Source organism: Mobula birostris, chromosome 25, assembly GCF_030028105.1.
Source record: "Mobula birostris isolate sMobBir1 chromosome 25, sMobBir1.hap1, whole genome shotgun sequence".
Taxonomy (NCBI): Eukaryota; Metazoa; Chordata; class Chondrichthyes; order Myliobatiformes; family Myliobatidae; genus Mobula; species Mobula birostris.
Genome location: NC_092394.1, coordinates 56269042 through 56289896, shown reverse-complemented (window position 1 = coordinate 56289896; position 20855 = coordinate 56269042). Strand labels below are relative to the sequence as shown.

Below are 20855 nucleotides of genomic sequence, written 5' to 3'. Positions count from 1 at the left end.
CGTGGGAGGTTAGTTCAGAAGGTTCAGACACTAGGTATCCACAGACAGGTTGTAAACTGGATTCGAAATTGGCTGTGTGGGAGAAGGCAGAGAGTGGTAGTGGAAGGACAAATCAAGGTAGGACATACACAGTAAATGGTAGGGCACTGAGGAGTGCGGAGGAACAAAGAGATCTGGGAGTTCAGATACATAATTCCCTGAAAGTGGCCTCACAGGTAGATAAGGTTGTAAGGAAGGCTTTTGGCATTCTGGCATTTATAAATCTAAGTACGGAGTATAGGAGTTGGAACGTTATGGGGAGGTTGTATAAGACATTGGTGAGGCCAAATTTGGAGTATTGTGTACAGTTCTGGTCACCTAACTATAGGAAGGATATCAGTAAGATTGAAGGAGTGCAGAGAAGATTTACTAGGATGTTGCCGGGTCTTCAGGAGTTGAGTTACAGGGAAAGACTGCACCGGTTAGGACTTTATTCCTTGGAGCGTAGAAGAATGAGGGGAGATTTGATAGAGATTTACAAAATTATGAGGGGTATAGACAGAGTAAATGTGAATAGGCTCTTTCCACTTAGATTAGGAGAGATAAATACAAGAGGACATGGCTTTAGGGTGAAAGGGGAAAGGTTTAGAAGGAACATTAGGGGGAACGTCTTCACTCACGGAGTGGTAGGAGTGTGGAATGAGCTGCCATCTTACATGGTCAATGCAGGTTCACTCAAGTTTTAAGAATAAGTTAGATAGGTAAATAGATGGGAGATGTCTGGAGGGTTATGGACTGGATGTAGGTCAATGGGACTAGCGGAATAATGTTTAAACACAGACTAAAAGGACCGAATGGCCTGTTTTCTGTGCTGTAGTGTTCTATGATTCTATGGTTTAGGTCGAGGGACTGTGAGGGCCATGGCAAAACCTTCAGCTTGCGCCCCTTGAGGTAGTCCATTGTGGATGTTGAGGTGTGTATAGGATCATTATCCTGTTGTAGAAGCCATCCTCTTTTCATCTTCAGCTTTTCTACAGACATTGTGATGTTTGCTTGCAGAATTTGCTGGTATTTAATTGAACTCATTCTTCCCTCTACCAGTGAAATATTCCCCGTGCCACTGACTGCAACACAAGCCCAAAGCATGATCGATCCACCCCTGTGCTTAACAGTTGGAGAGGTGTTCTTTTCATGAAATTTTGCACCCTTTTTTCTCCAAACATACCTTTGTGGCCAAAGAGATCTATTTTAACTTCATCAGTCCACAGGACTTGTTTCCAAAATGCATCAGAATTGTTTAGATGGCCCTTTGCAAACTTCTGATGCTGAATTTTGGGGTGAGGATGCAGGAAAGGTTTTCTTCTGATGACTCTTCCATGAAAGTCATATTTGTGCAGGTGTCGCTGCACAGTAGAACAGTGCACCACCACTCCAGAGTCTGCTAAATCTTCCTGAGGGTCTTTTGCAATCACAGGAGTTTTGATTTGCCTTTCTAGCATCCTACAAGCAGTTCTCTCGGGAAGTTTTCTTGGTCTTCCAGACCTCAACTTGACCTCCACTGTTCCTGTTAACTGCAATTTCTTAATTATAGTACGAACTGAGGAAATGGCTACCTGAAGATGCTTTGCTATCTTCCTATAGCCTTCTCCTGCTTTGTGGGCATCATTAATTTTAATTTTCAGAGTGCTAGGCAGCTGCTTAGAGGAGCCATGGCTGCTGATTGTTGGGACAAGGTTTGAGGAGTCAGGGTATTTCTAAAGCTTTGAAATTTGCATCACCTGGCCTTTCCTAACGATTACTGTGAACAAGCCATAGCCCTAACAAGCTAATTAAGTTCTGAGACCTTGGTAAAAGTTATCTGAGAGCTCAAATCTCTTGGGGTGCCCAAACTTTTGCATGGTGCTCCTTTCCTTTCTTTCACTCTAAAATTGTACAAAACAAAAATAATACACTAATCTTGCTTAAAATGTTGAAAAGAATGTTTCATCTTTAATTTTATGACTTTTGGAGATCAGTTCTTCTTCTACTCACTTAACTATTCACAGTAACAGAAATTTTGACCAGGGTGCCCAAACTTTTGCATGCCACTGTATGTCACCATATATGAGCTTTATTTTCTTGCGGGCATACTCAGTAAAATCATAATAGAATCAATGAAAGAACGCACCCAATAAGGTGGACAATCAATTGCAAAAGACTACAAACTGTACATGCCAGTGGCTCTTCTTCATTAGGAGCTTGGGGAGATTTCGTATGCCAACAAAGATGCTTACAAATTTCTAACAATGTGTACTGGAGAGATCATTTTGACTGGTTACATTGCACTCTGCTAGGAGATTCCACTGTAAAGGATGCTAAGAGGTGACAGAGGGTTGTAGACTCCACCAGCCCCATCACTGGCACAACCCTCTCCACCATCAGGGATATCTTCAATGACGGTGACTGAAGAAGTCTGCATCCATCATTAACAATCCTCACCATCCAAGGCATGCCTTCCTCTTTTTAAAGGCAAGAGAGAGGGAGGAGATTTAAGAGCATGAAGACCCAGACTCAACGACTCAGAAACAGCTTCTCACCCTCCACTATCAGATTTCTGAAAATTTCATGTACCCGCTAATTTCTTGCACTGTTTATTTTGAAATTTATAATAATATTATGTCTTTGCAGTATACTGCTGCTACAAAATAACAAATTGAACTTCGTATAGGACAGTGATAATAAACCTCATTCTGAACTGTCTTGGTGATAAGATCAGAAGGTGATGGTTCATGACCCACGCCAAGCTCGTTAGTTTCATCAAATTTACCTCCAACTCCCACCCTGCCCTTAAATTAACATTTCTGACACCTCTCTCCCCTTTCTTGATCACTCTGCCTCCAGCTCTACTGATACCTTTTTTAAACCTACTGACTCTCGCAGTTATCTTGACTATACCTCTCCCCACCCTCTCACCTGTCAAAATGCCATTCCCTTTTCTCAGTTCCTTCGTCTCCACTGCATTTGTTGCCAGGGTGAGACTTTCCTTTCCAGAATATTAAAGACGTCCTTCTTCTTCAAAGAACAGGGTTGTACATTTTCTACCACTGATGCTGCCTTCATTCATATTTCCCGGACATCCACCCTCACCTCATCTTCCCACTGCCTTAACTGGGATAGAGTTCCTCTTGTTCTTACCTATCACCCAAACGCCTCTGCACCCTGCACATCATTCTCCACAATATCTGCCATCTTCAGCAGGATCTAACCACAAATACATTTTCACCTCCTGCTCACTCTCCACTTTCCTCAGGGAATGCTCCCTTCGTGACTCCTTTGTTCATTCATTCCCCCCCACTAATCTCCTTCCTGGCACTTAAGTGCTAGCACCTGGCCATTCACCTCCTCCCTCATTTTCATTCAGGGCCACAAACAGTCCTTCCACGTGACACAACAATTCACCCGAAAATCTGCTGGGGTCATCTATGATATTTAATGCTTCAGACGCTGCCTTTTCTACGTCAGTGAGACCTGACATAGATTGGGGGACCACTTTGTTGAGCACCTTCGCTCCATCTCCAAGAAGCAGGATTTCCTGGTGGCCCACCATTTTAATTCCACTCCCCATTACCATTTTGACATGTCTGGTCAGGCCCCCTCTACTGCTATGATGAGGCCACTCTCAGGTTAGAGGACCAACATCTCATATCCCATCTGGGTAGCCTCCACCTGATGGTATGAACATTGATTTCTCTAACATCTGGTAATTTTTTGCCCCTCCCCTTCCCTCTCCTTCCATTTCTCACTCTGGCTCTCCTCTTACCTATTCTCCTCCTCACCTGCCTGTCATCTTCCCCTGTGCACACCACCCCCCCACTTCCCTTTCTGATGGACTCTCCTCAGCCATCAGATTCCTTCTTCTTCAGTTACCACCTCCCAGCTTCTCACTTCAACTTCCCTTCTCTCTCAACATGGCTTCACTAATCAAATTCTAGCTTGTACTCCTTCCCCTCCCCCATCTTCTTATTCTGCCTTCTTTCCCTGTTCTTTCCAGTCCTGATGAGGGTCATGGCCCAAAACGTCTACTATTTATTCTTTTCCATAGATGCAGAAATTGTCTTCAACTCGAGAACTACATTGGTAAATTGTTAAGATAAGCAGATCAAGTGCGCATGGAACGTAACCCTGAAAAATGTATTGCGTTTTGAGAGACTTAGAAAGGGTAGGACCAAGATAACAAATGGCTGGATCGCAGGAACTAGTAAGGAACAAAGGAACCTTGGTGTACGTGTTCAAGGGTCCCTGAAGGCACAACACAGGAACACCAGAAGAGAAAATGATGCACTCAATATCTGCCTTCAATAGCCTGAAAACAGAACATAAGAACTAGCAAGTTTTAATACAATGTTATACAACACAGACAGGGCTGCAGCTGGAAAATTGATCACCATAACCTAGGACTGAAGAGGGCAGCGTGAAGATTCGATAAAATGTGGCCTAGGAAGATGTGTTTGAGACATGTGGAAGACTGGAAAGGCTGTTTTGTTTCCTTGGAGTGGGGCAGGAAAACGAGGCACTTGACTGAGATATAAATAGTTATGAGGGATAGACATGTGGTAGCTAGCAAGAAATGTGTCCCCTTGGTAAAGGTGTTCATGACCAGAAGCATTTGTTAAAGTAAGAGGTAGGAAATTTAGAGAGGATCTCAAGAAGAATTTTTCACCAAGGTTGGTTGGAATCCATTGTCTCAGAGAGGTACTGGAAGCAGGTACTCTTTCAACATTTAGGAGTTATTTAGATGAGCACTTGAATTGCCAAGGCACAGAAGGCTACACGCCAAGTGCTAGAAAAAGAAATTGATGAGAACTTGATGGCCAACATGGACATGGTGAACTGAAGATCCAATTTTTATGCTGTGTGAAACTCTGTAAGTCTATTTTACTCAACACTGTCAGTGTCCTTCAATATTTAGTCTTTCAAATGTTCTCCCTTATGTTTATGCAGCACCATTTCACTGAGACTGACAACACTGCCGTAGTTTGACTTAGTCATAATACCCAAATCTAGTGCTGCCCAGAATGCACAATAAGAAATGCATATTGCTTAGCAGAAAGTCCTGTTAATTTACTCACTTCTTACCTGGAGTGTTAAGAAATTTAACAGAACCAAGATGCTTCCAAAGCCAAAATTTCAAGTCGTAAAACTGGAATATCCTACCTTCGAGAGAGTTCTTTGTGTTCTGATCTTTTATGTCTTTGGTATTCCTGACCTTTAAATTCTAAAATAAAAGAAAAGTACATTAAATGGACAGCACAAGTGGACACACATAGAATTGAATTTCAAAAGAAGGAAAATAACTTTAATCGGAATGTCATACTATTTAAATTTTGAATTGGGCTCGAGAAGCACAGGTCAAAGAAAGAGAGAATATGAGTGGGGGTAGGAAAGATAAAGATAAACTTTCATGTCATTCTAGTATAGCATACTGATTATTTGCTACCATTTCACAGCCAGACCACAGAAAATTGCATGTAAGAACCAAAAAGAACCAATTTGCACAAGGCGAGACACAACCATATTCCCTGACCTATGAAATCAACATTATTCAATCCACCACCGTCAATAACAATACAAACAAAAAGAGAAAATGCTCAAATATTAAACAAATCAAGCAGCAGCTATGAAGAGAGAATCATTCAATGTTTCAGTTCAAGGAACCTTCACCATAAGTGGAAAAGAGAGAAAACAAGCATGTAGGCTGACCCAGTACATCCTTAGCTGAGTTAGTTGTAAACACAAACTATGTATTTCACAAACAAGAGAAAATCTGCAGATGCTGGAAATCTAAGCAACACACTCAAAATGCTGGAGGAACTCAGCAGGCCAGGCAGCATCTATGGAAAAAAGTACAGTAGTCGTTTTGGGCCAAAACCCTTCATCAAGACTGGAGAAAAAAAGCTGAGGAGTAGATTTGGAAGGTGGGGGGAGGGGGGAGAAACACCAGGTCATAGGTCATGGAGGGTGAGCGATGGAGCAGAGCTAGGTCATGGAGGGTGAGCGATGAAGCAGAACTAGGAAGCTGATTGGTGAAAGAGACAGAGGCCATGGAAGAAAGAAGAAGGGAGGGAGGAGGAGCACCAGAGGGAGGTGATGGGCAGGCAAGAGGTAAGATCCAAGATGGCGCCGGTATCTGGCGATGCTGAGCGTGCTCTCCCGAGCAAACTGCCCTCTACACTATCCTATACCCGAGACACCCTTCTAGACCTCCAATCTGCTACATCTAGCAAGATCAACAACACCCTGGCGAAGCTACTGACCCAGCTGGAGATCACCGCATTAGAATTATTTCTTCAATTCCGGACTGCATCTGGACCCGACCAGCGAGGCCTGGTCCGAGGCTCACCATGTTCCTGGAGACCAGCGGCCTGCTACTGTGCCGGAGCGCTTGGAGACGCGGCCCATTCCGACCAGCACCTATCCGGAGCAGACAACCACACAGAAGTGACGTCAGAAACCTCAAGGTGCCCCAGATACTTCCCCGGAGCAACCACCATAAAGCCCCATTGGTGGCCATCCACAGCTGCCGGAAGTGAGGCCTCCGCCGCCGACCTCGGAAATCAAGCCCGAGGCACGGATGGAGCAGAGGCCTCCGCAACCGTGACTCAGCTCACAGACTTGTTTCAGCCAGGGGCCCAGCCCTCTGGGATTAAGTGTCGGCTTCGGGGCCTGACCCAATCGACAGCCCGGGCCCCCGGCAGCTGGAAGTGGCAGCAGAGCCTCCGGCCAAACCCAAGCTCCCGATGACGCGACCCGCCAATCAATCCCCGCAGGACGCGTCCACCAACTTCAAAGAGCTGACGACAACACACTGCATCAATGGAAACCTGGAAAGATGCACTACATACTGAGGAAGTGCGGGAAAAGAGCTGGGCTGCTGGTCAGATTGAAGCTGAGGGGCTTCAGGGTCCCTATGCCCACCATCCTACTAGCTAATGTGCAAACCATAGAGAACAAGGTGGATGATCTTAAAGGGAGACTCACCTACTGCAGGGAGATGCAGAACTGCTGTGTATTCTGTTTCACCGAGACCTGGCTCTCCCCTGCCACCCCCAACTGTGCCATCCGACCGGAAGGATTTCTGATCCATCTGATGGACCGCACAGCGTCTTCGGGGAAGACGAGGGGAGGTGGTGTCTGCCTACTGATCAACACTGCGTGGTGCTCGGACACAGTGGCACTGACAAGCTCCTGCAGCCTGGACCCAGAACACCTGTCGGTGAAGTGTCATCTCTACTATCTGCCACGGGAATTCACCTCGGTCATACTCACAGCAGTCTACATTCCCCCCAAGGCGGACGTGGAGTGTGCTCTGACCATACTGTATGCCAACATCAGTGAACGTGAGACCAGGTATCCGGAGGCTTTGCTCATTACAGGCAGGGACTTTAACCAGGCCAACCTCAGAAAGGCACTGCCAAAGTTATACCAACATGTCTCCTGGCCCACTAGAGGCCCGAATATACTTGACCACTGCTACACAGCAGTCAAGGATGTCTATCGTTCCGTCCCACAACCTCACTTCGGAAAATTGGACCATCAGGCCATACTGCTCCTCCCGGATTACAAACAGAAACTGAAGCGGGAGGTCACGGTGTCAAAAGTAGTGTCGCGTTGGATGGAGGAAACGGATGAGGTCTTCTGTGACTGCATTGAATCGGTGGACTGGTTAGTATTCAAGGACTCGGCAGCTAACCTCAATGAGTATGCCTCAGCTAGCACAGATTTTATCTGGAAATGCACAGAGGACTGTGTGTCTTACAAGGCGATCTGGGTATTCCCTAACCGGAAACCTTGGATGAATTATGAGGTCAAGTCCCTTTTGAAGGCTAGAGCTGCGGCTTTTAGGTCCGGGGATACCAGTCGCTACACAGAATCCAGGCGTGAACTCCAGAAAGCCATTAAGGGCACCAAGAGGCAATACTGAGCAAAGTTCGAAGCCCAAGCTAACCAGAGGGATGCCGGTAGACCACGGCAGGGTCAAATGAGATCATTGGGCGCAAAGAAAAGGCTGGGAATATCAATAGCTGTGGCGCTTCTCTTTCTGACGAACCTAACGTATTCTACGCAAGATTCGAACAGAAGAGGAGCGTCCTGCTCCCTCCGGATGAACCAGACCTGGTAGCATCGAGATTCATCGTCACCAAGGAGGACGTTAGAAGGGCCTTCCTGAAGATAAATCCAAGGAAGGCGATGGGCTCAGATGGCGTCCCAGGATGGGTTCTCCAGGCTTGTGCAAGCAAGCTAGCTGGAGTGTTTGCTGTCATCTTCAACTGCTCCTTGCTTCAGTCTAAGATCCCCTCGTGTTTTAAGAAGGCAATGATAATCCTGGTGCCGAAGGAGAGCAAGGTGGCATGCCTGAATGACTATCGACCTGTGGCTCTGACATCAATTGCTATGAAGTGCTTCGAGCGATTGGTTATGGCACACATCAACCACAGTCTACCAGTCAACCTCGACGCTTTGCAATTTGCCTATCGGAGCAAGAGGTCAACGGCAGATGCCACCTCTCTAGCCCTACATTCCTTCTTAGAACACCTGGAGAATAAAGACACATATGTAAGGCTCGGTTTCATTGACTACAGCTCTACCTTTAATACCATCATTCCAAATCAACTGACTCCTAAGCTCCGGAACCTCAGCCTTAGCACTCAGATCTGCAGCTGGATCTTCAACTTCCTCACAGACAGGACCCAAGCTGTAAAAATAGGGGTCAAGCTCTCCTCTACAATCACTCTGAGCACCGTTGCCCCACAAGGCTGTGTACTCTGCCCCCTGCTGTACTCACTGTACACCCATGATTGTGTAGCCAAGTTTCCATCGAACTCAATACAGGTTTCCCCCGCCATCCGAAGGTACAGCGTTCCTATGAAACGGTTCGTAAGCCGAAATGTCGTAAAGCAAAGAAGCAATTACCTTTATTTATATGGGAAAATTTTGTGAGCGTTCGCAGACCCAAAAATAACCTACCAAATCATGCCAAATAACACATAAAACCTAAAATAACAGTAACATATAGTAAAAGCAGGAATGATATGATAAATACACAGCCTATATAAAGTAGAAATACTTTTCCACAATCATTACTGAACTGTTCTCCGCAGCGAAAATCTCACGCAAGCGCCGTTGGCAGAAAATCTCACGCAAGCGCTCTCCAGTAACCTTCAAGCTATGAAGCTGCCAAATCATACCAAATAACACATAAAAATACACAGCCTATATAAAGTAGAAATAATGTATGTACAGTGCAGTATCACTTACGGGAATCGGGAAGATAGCTTGCCGAGCACACTGATGATGGTGTGTTAAACTGAGTTGTCGCAGGTTGGGTGGTGCAGTGGCCCCCAACCTCCAGGCTGCCAAGCGATACATTGTCGCGAAGCATGCAGGAATGCAGCAGTAGCCGTGAGGCACACAGCACATCTTTAAGAAAAAAGCTATAACCAGCAAGCTAATTAATTAGGTGCCACCCGACACGTAATTGTCGGCCCAGATCAGTGCCGATTTCCGATTGCATCGTCTCTGATCTAGGCCAACAATTACGTGTCGGCGGCACCTAATTAATTAGCATGTTTATTTCGGCTTTTTTCTTAAAGATGTGCTGTGTGCCTCCCGGCTACCGTTGCATTCTCCGCGAATCGGTATCCGTCCGTGGCCTGGGTGTTGGGGTGGTGGGACACTGGGGTGTCATCTCGTCGTCTGTTTCCATTAGAGCAGGCAGCTCATCTTCTTCTATCTCTGCCCGCCTCGATGTCGAAGGTCAAGGTTTGTTGTTTGCTGTGGATGATGTGGAAGGATTGCTTGACTGCTGAGCCTCGCGCATTTTTCTGTCACACAGTTCCTTAATAAGGACTCAAACCAACCTGCAAATATCTCCTAAACCGATGTACCCTTTCAAAATTAAAGTCGTACTTCGGTTTCAATTGTTATCCTTTTTTCTTCCAATTGCGTCAGCTCTTCATCTGTCAGTTCTTGGTATGGGATGCCAAAACCTCTTCAACATCATGTTCGTCAGCTTCCACAAGCCAAACTCACGTTGTCCTTACTTCATTCACCACGATCAAAATGCTTAATTATGTCTAGTTTTACCGTAAGTGTAACACCCTTACGAGCTCTTTCAGGCTTTTCCGATACCATAGAACTCATCTTGCAAACGGCTGCTCACAGGCACATGTTAAAGCAATGCCGACGAGAATCCGGGGGTGAGCGACTGCTCAGGGCGGGCGCTGCCTTTTATCGCGCGCTGATTTTTTATCGCACGCTGAATTTTTTTCCTAACAGTGAAAACACCTTCTGAAAGCGAATACAGGGTACTAATGTAGGTCTTTCGTAACAGTGAGGTTTCATAAAGTGAACGTTCGAAAAGCAGGGGACACCTATATATAAGTTTGCTGATGACACGACAATTGTAGGCCGTATCTCGGGTAACAATGAGTTTGAGTACAGAGAGGAAATTAAGAACCTGGTGGCATGGTGCAAAGACAATAACCTATCCCTCAACGTCAGCAAGACGAAGGAATTGGTTGTTGACTTCAGAAGGAGTCATTAATTGCGGACCGCACAACCCCATTTACATCGGTGGTGCGCAAGTGGAACAGGTCAAAAGCTTTAAGTTCCTCGGGGTCAATATGACCTGACTTGGTCCAACCAAGCAGAGTCCACTGCCAAGAAGGCCAACCAGCTCCTTTACATCCTGAGAAAACTAAAGAAATTTGGCTTGTCCCCTAAAACCCTCACTAATTTTTATAGATGCACAGTAGAAAGCATTCTTCTAGGGTATGGATGTTGTCCTGTCCAAGACCAAAAGAAGCTGCAGAAGATCGTGAACATGGTGCAGCACATCACACAAACCAATCTTCCCTCCTTGGACTCACTTTACAGTGCACGCTGTCGGAGCAATGCTGCCAGGATGATCAAGGACACGACCCACCCAGCCAACACACTTTTCGTCCGTCTTCCCTCCAAGAGAAGGCTCAGGAGCTTGAAGACTCGTACGGCCAGATTTGGGAACAGCTTCTTTCCAACTGTGATAAGACTGCTGAACGGATCCTGACCCGGATCTGGGCCGTACCCTTCAAATATCTGGACCTGCCTCTCGGTTTTTTTGCATACCTTACTTCCCATTTTTCTATTTTCTATTTATGATTTATAATTTAAATTTTTAATATTTACTAATTTTAACTATTTTAAATATTTTTAATATTTAATATTTGTAATCCAGGGAGTGTGAAGCGCAGAATCAAATATCACTGTGATGATTGTATGTTCTAGTACCAATTCTTTGGCGACAATAAAGTATAAAGTATCAGAATCACATTTACTATTACTGACTTGAATGGTGTCAATTTGGTGTTTGCGGCACGTACACGGAGAGGAAAGGCTTTGAACACTACAGGCCAAAATCAGGCATGTTTCACTAGCTTAGATGGGCATCTTGATTGATTTGGGCGAGTTGAGCCAAAGGAACCGTTTCTACGCCATGTGCCACCATTGCAATGATGAAAAAGACTGAATAATTTCATTCTGTGCTAATAAAAAATATTTGTTCAGTTCATGGGTTAATTTTGTTTTGCACAAGTATTTGTCAAAGAATTTGTTGAAGATAGTACCTCTGATATTTCAGAAAACTGAGCATTAGCTTGACAGCACTTCTCTGCTGTCTCAACAGCAACTTCATAGTTATCCACAAAAGCTCGATACACACCAAGCTGGCTGGCCTGCAAAAAACAAAACAGATTTAGAAATATGCTACTTTTGGCTACACAAGTGTCAATTAGAAATAAAGGTGAGCTCATTTTTGACATCACTAACCATTTCAAAATCAATGACTTGCTTTTGATATACTGTAAATTATTTCCACTATATTTAAGAAACGCAGTGGCTAATGTACACCAAACATAATTTCACAGATAGAATGCGTGAGTGAATGAAATGTTACTCTCTTGGTACTGTTCAAGCTATTAAATGTTGGTTGAAGGCATTGAGGGAGGTTTCCTAAAATGAGAAAAGTGATTTTATATACTCATTTAAATGGACCAATTTGTTTGTTGGAGGATGAAATCTCCAACAATACTGCACAGCTCACTGCTGAAGTAGGGTGATTATGACAGCCTTTTGTGGCCAATGTGCCAAAAGATTTCTTGACGACTCTACCTGTGCCACTAGTTTCAATGAATTATGGACCTGTATTTTCATATCCCTTTGTTCTACCACACTCCTCAGTACCCTACCATTCACTGTGTAAGACCTACCCTGCTTGGTCCTACCGAAGCGTATCACCTTGCATTTGTCTGCATTACATTCCATCTGCCATTTTACAGTCCATTTTTCCAGCTAGTCCAGATCAAACTGCAAGCATCTAATAGTCATCCTCACTGAGTGGGACCAAAATTGTCCATTACGCCCCCAATCTTGGTGCCATCCCAAAATTTACAGATCTAGTAACCATATTATCCAAACCGTTGATATAGATGACAAATTACAATGGACCCAGCACTGATCCCTGCAGCATTCCACTAGTCACAGGCCTCCAGTTAGAGAGGCATCCATCTACAACCACTCCCTGGCTTCTCCCACAAAAACAATGTCTAATCCAATTTACTACCTCATCTTGAATGCTCAGCAAAAGAACCTTCTTGACCAAATAGTTGGTTTATTAATGTCACATGTACTAAGATCCGGAAAATTTCTTTTTGCACTAAATTCAGAGAGACCATTTCATATATAAATGCACTTTGGTGAAAACATAATGCAGAATATAGTGTTAGGTACAGAGAAAGTATATCACAGGCAGCTCACTACTTTCTTGAGACAGTAGGAAGTCAATGGTTTGCATGAAAAATTGGGTTGCATTCACAACTGAAATTTCTTGCAGTCTTCCCAAAGTTTCCATCCCAAGCCATGAAGCATCAGGACACAACATTTACTATAGTGCATGTTAATGAGGACATGCTGAATTTTCCTCACCTTCTGAGAAAGTGAGGCACTTTGTTGCTCTGGACCAGTACAAATTGTTGGTAATACTTATACTGAGGAATGTGAAGGTCTCAATCATTTTTACTTCAGCATAAATGATACATAGTCATACTTTATTGATCCCGGGGGAAATTGGTTTTCGTTACAGTTGCACCATAAATAATAAATAGTAATAGAACCATAAACAGTTAAATAGTAATATGTAAATTATGCCAGTAAATTATGAAATAGGTCCAGGACCAGCCTATTGGCTCAGGGTGTCTGACCCTCCAAGGGAGGAGCTGTAAAGTTTGATGGCCACAGGCAGGAATGACTTCCTATGACACTCTGTGCTGCATCCCAATGGAATGAGTCTCTGGCTGAATGTACTCTTGTGCCCAACCAGTACATTATGTAGTGGATGGGAGACATTGACCAAGATGGCATGCAACTTAGACAGTATCCTCTTTTCAGACACCACCATGAGAGAGTCCAGTTCCATCCCCACAACATCACTGGCCTTACGAATGAGTTTGTTGATTCTGTTGGTGTCTGCTACCCTCAGGCTACTGCCCCAGCACACAACAGCAAACATGATCGCACTGGCCACCACAGACTCATAGAACATCCTCAGCATCCGGCAGATGTTAAAGGACTTCAGTCTCCTCAGGAAATAGAGACGGCTCTGACCCTCCTTGTAGACAGCCCCAGTGTTCTTTGACCAGTGCAGTTTATTGTCCATTCGTATCCCCAGGTACTTGTAATCCTCCGCCATGTCCACATTGACCCCCTGGTTGGAAACAAAGGTCACCAGTACCTTTGCTCTCCTCAGGTCTACCACCAGTTCCTTAGTCTTTTTCACATTAAGCTGCAGATAATTCTGCTCATACCATGTGACAAAGTTTCCTACCGTAGTACTCAGCCTCATCTCCCTTGCTGATGCATCTAACTATGGCAGAGTCATCCGAAAACTTCTGAAGATGACAAGACTCTGTGCAGTAGTTGAAGTCCGAGGTGTAAATGGTGAAGGGAAAGGGAGACAAGACAGTCCCCTGTGGAGCCCCAGTGCTGCTGATCACTCTGTCGGACACACAGTGTCGCAAGCACACGTACTGTGGTCTGCCAGCCAGGTAATCAAGAATCCATGATACCAGGGAAGCATCCACCTGCATCGCTGTCAGCTTCTCCCCCAGCAGAGCAGGGCGGATGGTGTTGAACGCACTGGAGAAGTCAAAAAACATGACCCTCACAGTGCTCGCTGGCTTGTCCACGTGGGCGTAGACACGGTTCAGCAGGTAGATGATGGCATCCTCAACTCCTAGTCGGGGCTGGTAGGCAAACTGGAGGGGATCTAAGTGTGGCCTGACCATAGGCTGGAGCAGCTCCAGAACAACTCTCTCCAGGGTCTTCATGATGTGGGAGGTCTACGCCACCGGTCTGTAGTCATTGAGGCCGCTGGGGCGCGGCATCTTCGGCACAAGGACGAGGCAGGACATCTTCCACAGTACAGGAAACCTCCGGAGCCTCAGGCTCAGGTTGAATACATGGCGAAGTACTCCACATAGCTGAGGGGCACAGGCTTTGAGCACCCTGGTACTGACACCATCCAGTCCTGCAGCCTTGCTTGGGTTGAGATGTTTCAGCTGTCTTCTCACCTGTTCAGCTGTGAAGCCCACTGTGGTGGTTTCGTGTGGGGAAGGGGTATAGTCATGAGAGCAGGGTGGGGGACTGTGAGGAGGGGTAGGAGGGGAGAGTGGAATATGTGTTGGTTGGGGGCCGACAACAGATGGCTCATGTCAGGGATGGGCAGGGGCCACAATGTCAAATCTGTTAAAGAACAGGTTAAGTTCATTGGCCCTGTCCACACTGCTTTCAGTTCCTCTGTTGTTAGTTTGCCGGAACCCAGTGATGGTCCTCATCCCTCTACGGACCTCTCTTATGTCGTTCTGCTGGAGTTTCCACTCAAGCTTCCTTTTGTACCTGTCTTTAGCCTCCCTAATCCTGGCTTTCAGGTCCCTCTGTATTGCCCTCAGCTCCTCCCTATTTCCATCCCTAAACGCCCTCTTTTTAGCATTCAGGATGTCCTTAGTCACCCATGGCTTGTTATTTGAATAACGAAGGACAGTTCTTGTCGGAACATTGCAGTCCACACAGAAGTTGATGTAATCAGTGATGCACTCTGTGAGCCCATCAATATCCTCTCCATGTGGCTCACAGAGTGCCTGCCAGTCTGTCACCTCAAAACAACCCTGGAGCGCCTCATAAGCCTCCTCCGACCATTTTCTCAGGAGGATGCACAGGCAGGAGAATGAGTTCTGCCCCACTTCCTTAAGTCAATGACCAACTCTTTGATTTTGCTGATATTGAGGGAAAGTAGGTTGTCATGACACCATGGTACTAACTCTCTGCCTTTTTCCTGTTCTCCATTTCATCGTTGTTTGAAATCTGACCCACTATACTACTGCCATTTACAAATTCATAAATGAAGTTAGAGCAAATTTGACAACACAGTCATATACAGTGGCATGCAAAAGTTTGGGCACCCCTGGTCAATATTTCTGTTACTGTGAATAGCTAAGTGAGTAAAAGCTGACCTGATTTTCAAAAGCAATGAAGTTAAAGGTGACACATTTCTTTAATATCTTAAGCAAGATTACGTTTATATTTCCATCTTTTACAGTTTCAAAATAACAAAAAAGGAAAAGGGCACGAAGGAAGGGTTGGGCACCCTGCATGGTCAGTACTTAGTAACACTCCCTTTGGCAAGTACCACAGCTTGTAAACGCTTTCTGCAGCCAGCTAAGAATCTTTCAATTCTTGTTTGGGGGATTTTTGCCATTCTTCCTTGCAAAAGGCTTCTAGTTCTGTGGGATTCTTGGGCCGTCTTGCATGCACTGCTCTTTTGAGGTGTAGCCACAGGTTTTCGATGATGTAGAAAATGGGAGATAATGCCCACCTGGAGAGCATACCATAGTGACTCGTTAAGCTGTTCCAACAGCTGTGCTTCGATGTCCTCCGCTATGTCATCGATTCTCCTTAAAACTGCGGTAGCAAAAAGAGAAACCTGTGCCATTTTGTTAACTGCAGCTTCTCCCAACAGTTCATGGCCCATGTCCTTGGCAACAGGCAGAATCAATTCTTCACCAACAGTGAAAGGCTTCTTAGCCTTAGCAATACGGTTAGCCACTAAGTACCACGCTCTCAGAGCAGCAGCATTTGTGGAGGTGGTGGCTCTCAGCACTTGCTTCTGTCCTGCTTCTCACGTTTTTCCACTCAAAAAACTCAATGAGTTTCTCCTTAAGTGAATGGTGCTTGGACTCAAGGTGCCGAAGCAGTTCTGAGGGCTTCATTGCCTCATTAGACAGCTTGTCTCCACATATCACACACAGGGGGGCTTGGAGCGTGCCAGTCACCAGTCGCAATAAAGCCATATTTTATGTACAACTCATTGTATTTTCTGTTGAAGAAAGTGTTCTCTTTTTTTGCAGTCTCGGCCTCAGCTGTCTCTGCATTATCATCATTGTTAGGCCTTTTATAGAAACATAGAAACATGGAAAATAGGTGCAGGAGTAGGCCATTCAGCCCTTTGAGCCTGCACTGCCATTCAGTATGATCATGGCTGATCATCCAACTCAGAACCCTGTACCTGCCTTCTCTCCATACCCCCTGATCCCTTTAGCAACAAGGGCCATATCTAACTCCCTCTTAAATATAGCCAATGAACTGGCCTCAACTGTTTCCTGTGGCAGAGAATTCCACAGATTCACCACTCTCTGTGTGAAGAGGTTTTTTCTCATCTCGGTCCTAAAAGGCTTCCCCTTTATCCTAAAACTGTGACCTCTCGTTCTGAACTTCCCCAACATCGGGAACAATCTTCCTGCATCTAGCCTGTCCAATCCCTTTAGAATTTTTATGGTTCAATAAGATCCCCCCACAATCTTCTAAATTCCAGCAAGTATAACCTTAGTTGATCCAGTCTTTCATCATATGAAAGTCCTGCCATCCCAGGAATCAATCTGGTGAACCTTCTTTGTACTCCCTCTATGGCAAGAATGTCTTTGGGGGTTGCAGGTAGGTCTGTGTTTTGGCTGGGGGGAATGAAGGTGTCGAATCTACAATAAAACTTGTTCAGATCGTCAGCCAGTTGATGGTTCTCCACAGCCTGGGGGAATGGTTTCTTGTAGGTGGTGATCTCTTGGAGCCCCTTCCACACTGACACTGGGTCGTTGTATGAAAACTTGTTATGCAGTTTTCCAATGTAGCACTTCTTCACTGCCTTAATCTCCCTTGTCAGTGTGTTCCTGGCTCATTTGCACAGAATCCTGTCCCCTCTTCTGTACGCCTCCTCCTTCTCCCGACGAAGCTGCCTGACTTGTGATGTGAACCAGGGCTTGTTGTTGAATGTGCAGGTTTTTCTTGGAATGCACATGTCTTCACAAAAACTGATGTATGACATCATGATGTCAGAAAGATCATGAAGATCTGTAGCTGCAGCCTCAAAGACACTCCAATCCGTGCAGTCGAAACAGGCCTGAAGTTCCAGCTTTGACTCGTTGGTCCATCTCCTGACTGTCCTGACAACAGGCTTAACCAATCTTAGTTTCTGCATGTATGTCGGGAGAAGGTGAACCAGGCAGTGATCGGAGAGTCCCAAGGCTGCCTGTGTAACAGAGTGATATGCATCCCTTATTGTCATGTAGCAGTGGTCTAGTATGTTAGTGTCCCTGGTGGGACATATATATTTCTGTGCTGTAGTGTTCTATGGTTCTCTGGTGTAGGTCGGGGACTGTGAGGGCCATGGCAAAACCTTCAGCTTGTGCCTCCTGAGGTAGTCCATTGTAGACTTTGAGGTGTGTTTAGGATCATTATCCTGTTGTAGGAGCCATCCTCTTTTCATCTTCAGCCTTTTTACTGACGGTGTGATGTCTGCTTCCAGAATTTGCTGGTATTTAATTGAAATCATTCTTCCCTCGACCAGTGAAATATTCCCCGTGCCACTGGCTGCAACACAAGCCCATGCATGATCGATCCACCCCCGTGCTTAACAGTTGGAGAGGTGTTCTTTTCATGAAATTCTGCACCCTTTTTTCTCCAAACATACCTTTGCTCATTGCGGCCAAAAAGTTCTATTTTAACTTCATCAGTCCACAGGACTTGTTTCCAAAATGCATCAGAATTGTTTAGGTGGTCCTTTGCAAACTTCTGATGCTGAATTTTGGGGTGAGGACGCAGGAAAGGTTTTCTTCTGATGACTCTTCCATGAAGGTCATATTTGTGCAGGTATCACTGCACAGTAGTACAATGCACCACCACTCCAGAGTCTGCTAAGTCTTCCTGAGGGTCTTTTGCAGTCAAACGGGGGTTTTGATTTGCCTTTCTAGCAATCCTACAAACAGTTCTCTCGGGAAGACCTCCACCTTTCCTGTTAACTGCCATTTCTTAGTTACATTACAAACTGAGGAAATGGCTACCTGAAAATGCTTTGCTATCTTCTTACAGCCTTCTCCTGCTTTGTGGGCATCATCTATTTTAATTTTCAGAGTTGTTGGGTCAAGGTTTGAGGAGTCAGGATATTTATAAAGCTTTGAAATTTGCATCACCTGGCCTTTCCTAACGATTACTGTGAACAAGCCATAGCCCTAACAAGCTAATTCAGGTCTGAGACCTTGGTAAAAGTTATCTGAGAGCTCAAATCTCTTGGAGTGCCCAAACTTTTGCATGGTGCTTCTTTCATTTTTTTCCACTCTAAAATTGTACAGAACAAAAATAATACACTAATCTTGCTTAAAATGTTGAAAAGAATGTTGCATCTTTAACTTTATGACTTTTGGAGATCAGTTCTTCTTCTACTCACTTAACTATTCACAGTAACAGAGATTTTGACCAAGGTGCCCAAACTTTTGCATGCCACTGTAAGTTTTTAAGGAGTAAGGGAATGATACTGCATCCTTGTGGCGCATAGTGTTAAGGATGTTGTGAGGAGGTGTTTCTGCTTTTTCTTACTGACTGTTGTCTGTTGGTCATGAAGTAGGCTAGGGTGCACAGGGTGCACCAGGGCAGAAAGTGCAGAATATCCCTTGAAAAAAGTATAATAATTTCCTTGTTGTTGGGTGGGTGGGATTGACCATTTAGGAGAAAGCAGCAGCCTAGTCTATGCCACCAGAATTGGCTGTGAGGATCGTAGGGAAGGGTGAAGGCAGGAGGAACCAAAGTGATAGAAGAAAAAATATTTAAGGGGCAGATAGGACATTTTGTGGCCACAAAAGGGACTCTGTACTGTCTCCCTGTTGAGAGAGTTAAGGATGACTCTGAGCAGCTGCAGAACATTCTCAAGAACCACCAGAAGTCATCATGCACCTTGGAATAAATGACTTAGGTAGAAAAAGTGATGAGGTCTTGTGGAGTGAATATAGGGAAATAGTACTGAGTTTAAAAAGGAGGATCTCGAGGGGAGAATTTTCTGGATACTTGAGCCATGTGCTAGTGAGTGTTAGAATTGGAAGACATGGCAGATGGATGCAGAGAGAGGGATGAAGATTTATGGACCACTGGAATCTTCTGAGACAGAAATGACCTGGAGAAGCAGGACAGCTGTAACTCAACTAGAATGAGTTTGAGCAGCGGTCAATCAGCGATCGCGACTGTGAGAAGACATACTTCACTCAGGTTCACCTGTTGCATACATAAGGTATCAATTCGAGACAGTTTGGCATATTGAAAAGCATTCAATCGGCAATCGTAACTGTGAGAAGACATATCTCACACACGTTCACCGAATGAGTACCTAAGGCATTAAATTCTGACAGTTTGGTGTTCTGAACAGTGGTCAATCAGCAATTGGGACTTATTTGAAAGAACAAATAAAAATATGGCAGGGGCAAGTGAAACAGACTTTGTTGGAGTGAACAGTGTTAGAGTGGTTATTTGAGGCCTTAGCTCTTCAAGACTTCAGCAAGGAGAGGCTTGAGTGAGAGAAGGCGAAAAACCATAAGCAGATTATTTTCCTGTTGTTAGCAGATTATTTTCTACAGTTTATTTATTGTTTCCTTCTTTATATTTGCACAGTTAAAACAGTCGGAATGCCAGGCAGGATAGTTGAATGCTCCTCTTGCAGAATGTGAGTAGGCAAGGAGACCTCAAGTATCCCTGACAACTTCACTTGCAGCCAGTACATCCAGCTGCAGCTTCTAACACTCCATATTATGGAATTGCAGCAGGAACTAGATCATTCAGGAGGCTGAGCAGGTGATATAGACATATAGAGTGGTACAGGACACAAGAGACTGGGTGACAATCAGGAAGGGGAAAGGGGTTAAACAACCAATGCAGAGTACCCCTGTAGCCATCCCCTTCAACAACGGGTATGCCACTTTAGATACTGTTGGGGTATATGACCTAGCAGAGGAAAATCACAGCGGTCAGGTCACTGGCACCGACTCTGGCTCTGTCATTCAGAAGGGAAGGGGGAGAAGAACGAGATTCACGGATGATACATTGCCACCCGGTTGCCAGGGTCTAGGACATCTCAGATAGACACATCAGCATTCTTAAGTGGGATAGTGAGCAGCAAGAGTTCGTAGTCTATGTAGGTGCCAATGACATAGATAGGAAGAGTGATGAGGTTCTGTAAAGTGAGATCAGGGAGTTACGTGCTATGTTAAAGGACAGGATCTCCGGGGTTGTGATCTCAGAATGCTACTGTGCCACATGCTAGTTAAACATGTGGCTAAGGAGTTAGAGTAGGAGGGAGGGCATAAATCATTTTGATCATTGGGCTCTCATCCAGGAAAGGTTGGGTGTGTTTGAACTGGAGGGGGACTAATACCCTAGCGGGAAGATTTGCTAGTGCTGCACGGGGGGAGGTGCAGTCGGGGTTTATACAAGTTGTA

At 45.0% G+C, this 20855-nt stretch overlaps 1 protein-coding gene across 1 annotated transcript in view; it reads right to left on the bottom strand.

Moving 5' to 3' along the window:
* Nucleotides 1-20855, bottom strand: part of LOC140187912 (breakpoint cluster region protein) — a 446198-nt gene that overhangs the window by 286716 nt on the left and 138627 nt on the right. Inside the window, exons 5-6 of the mRNA XM_072243771.1 lie at nt 11622-11729; nt 5173-5233 (exon numbers count right to left, since the gene is read on the bottom strand). Coding sequence (XP_072099872.1) covers nt 5173-5233; nt 11622-11729 — 169 coding nt within the window. The remainder of the gene's footprint in view (nt 1-5172; nt 5234-11621; nt 11730-20855) is intronic.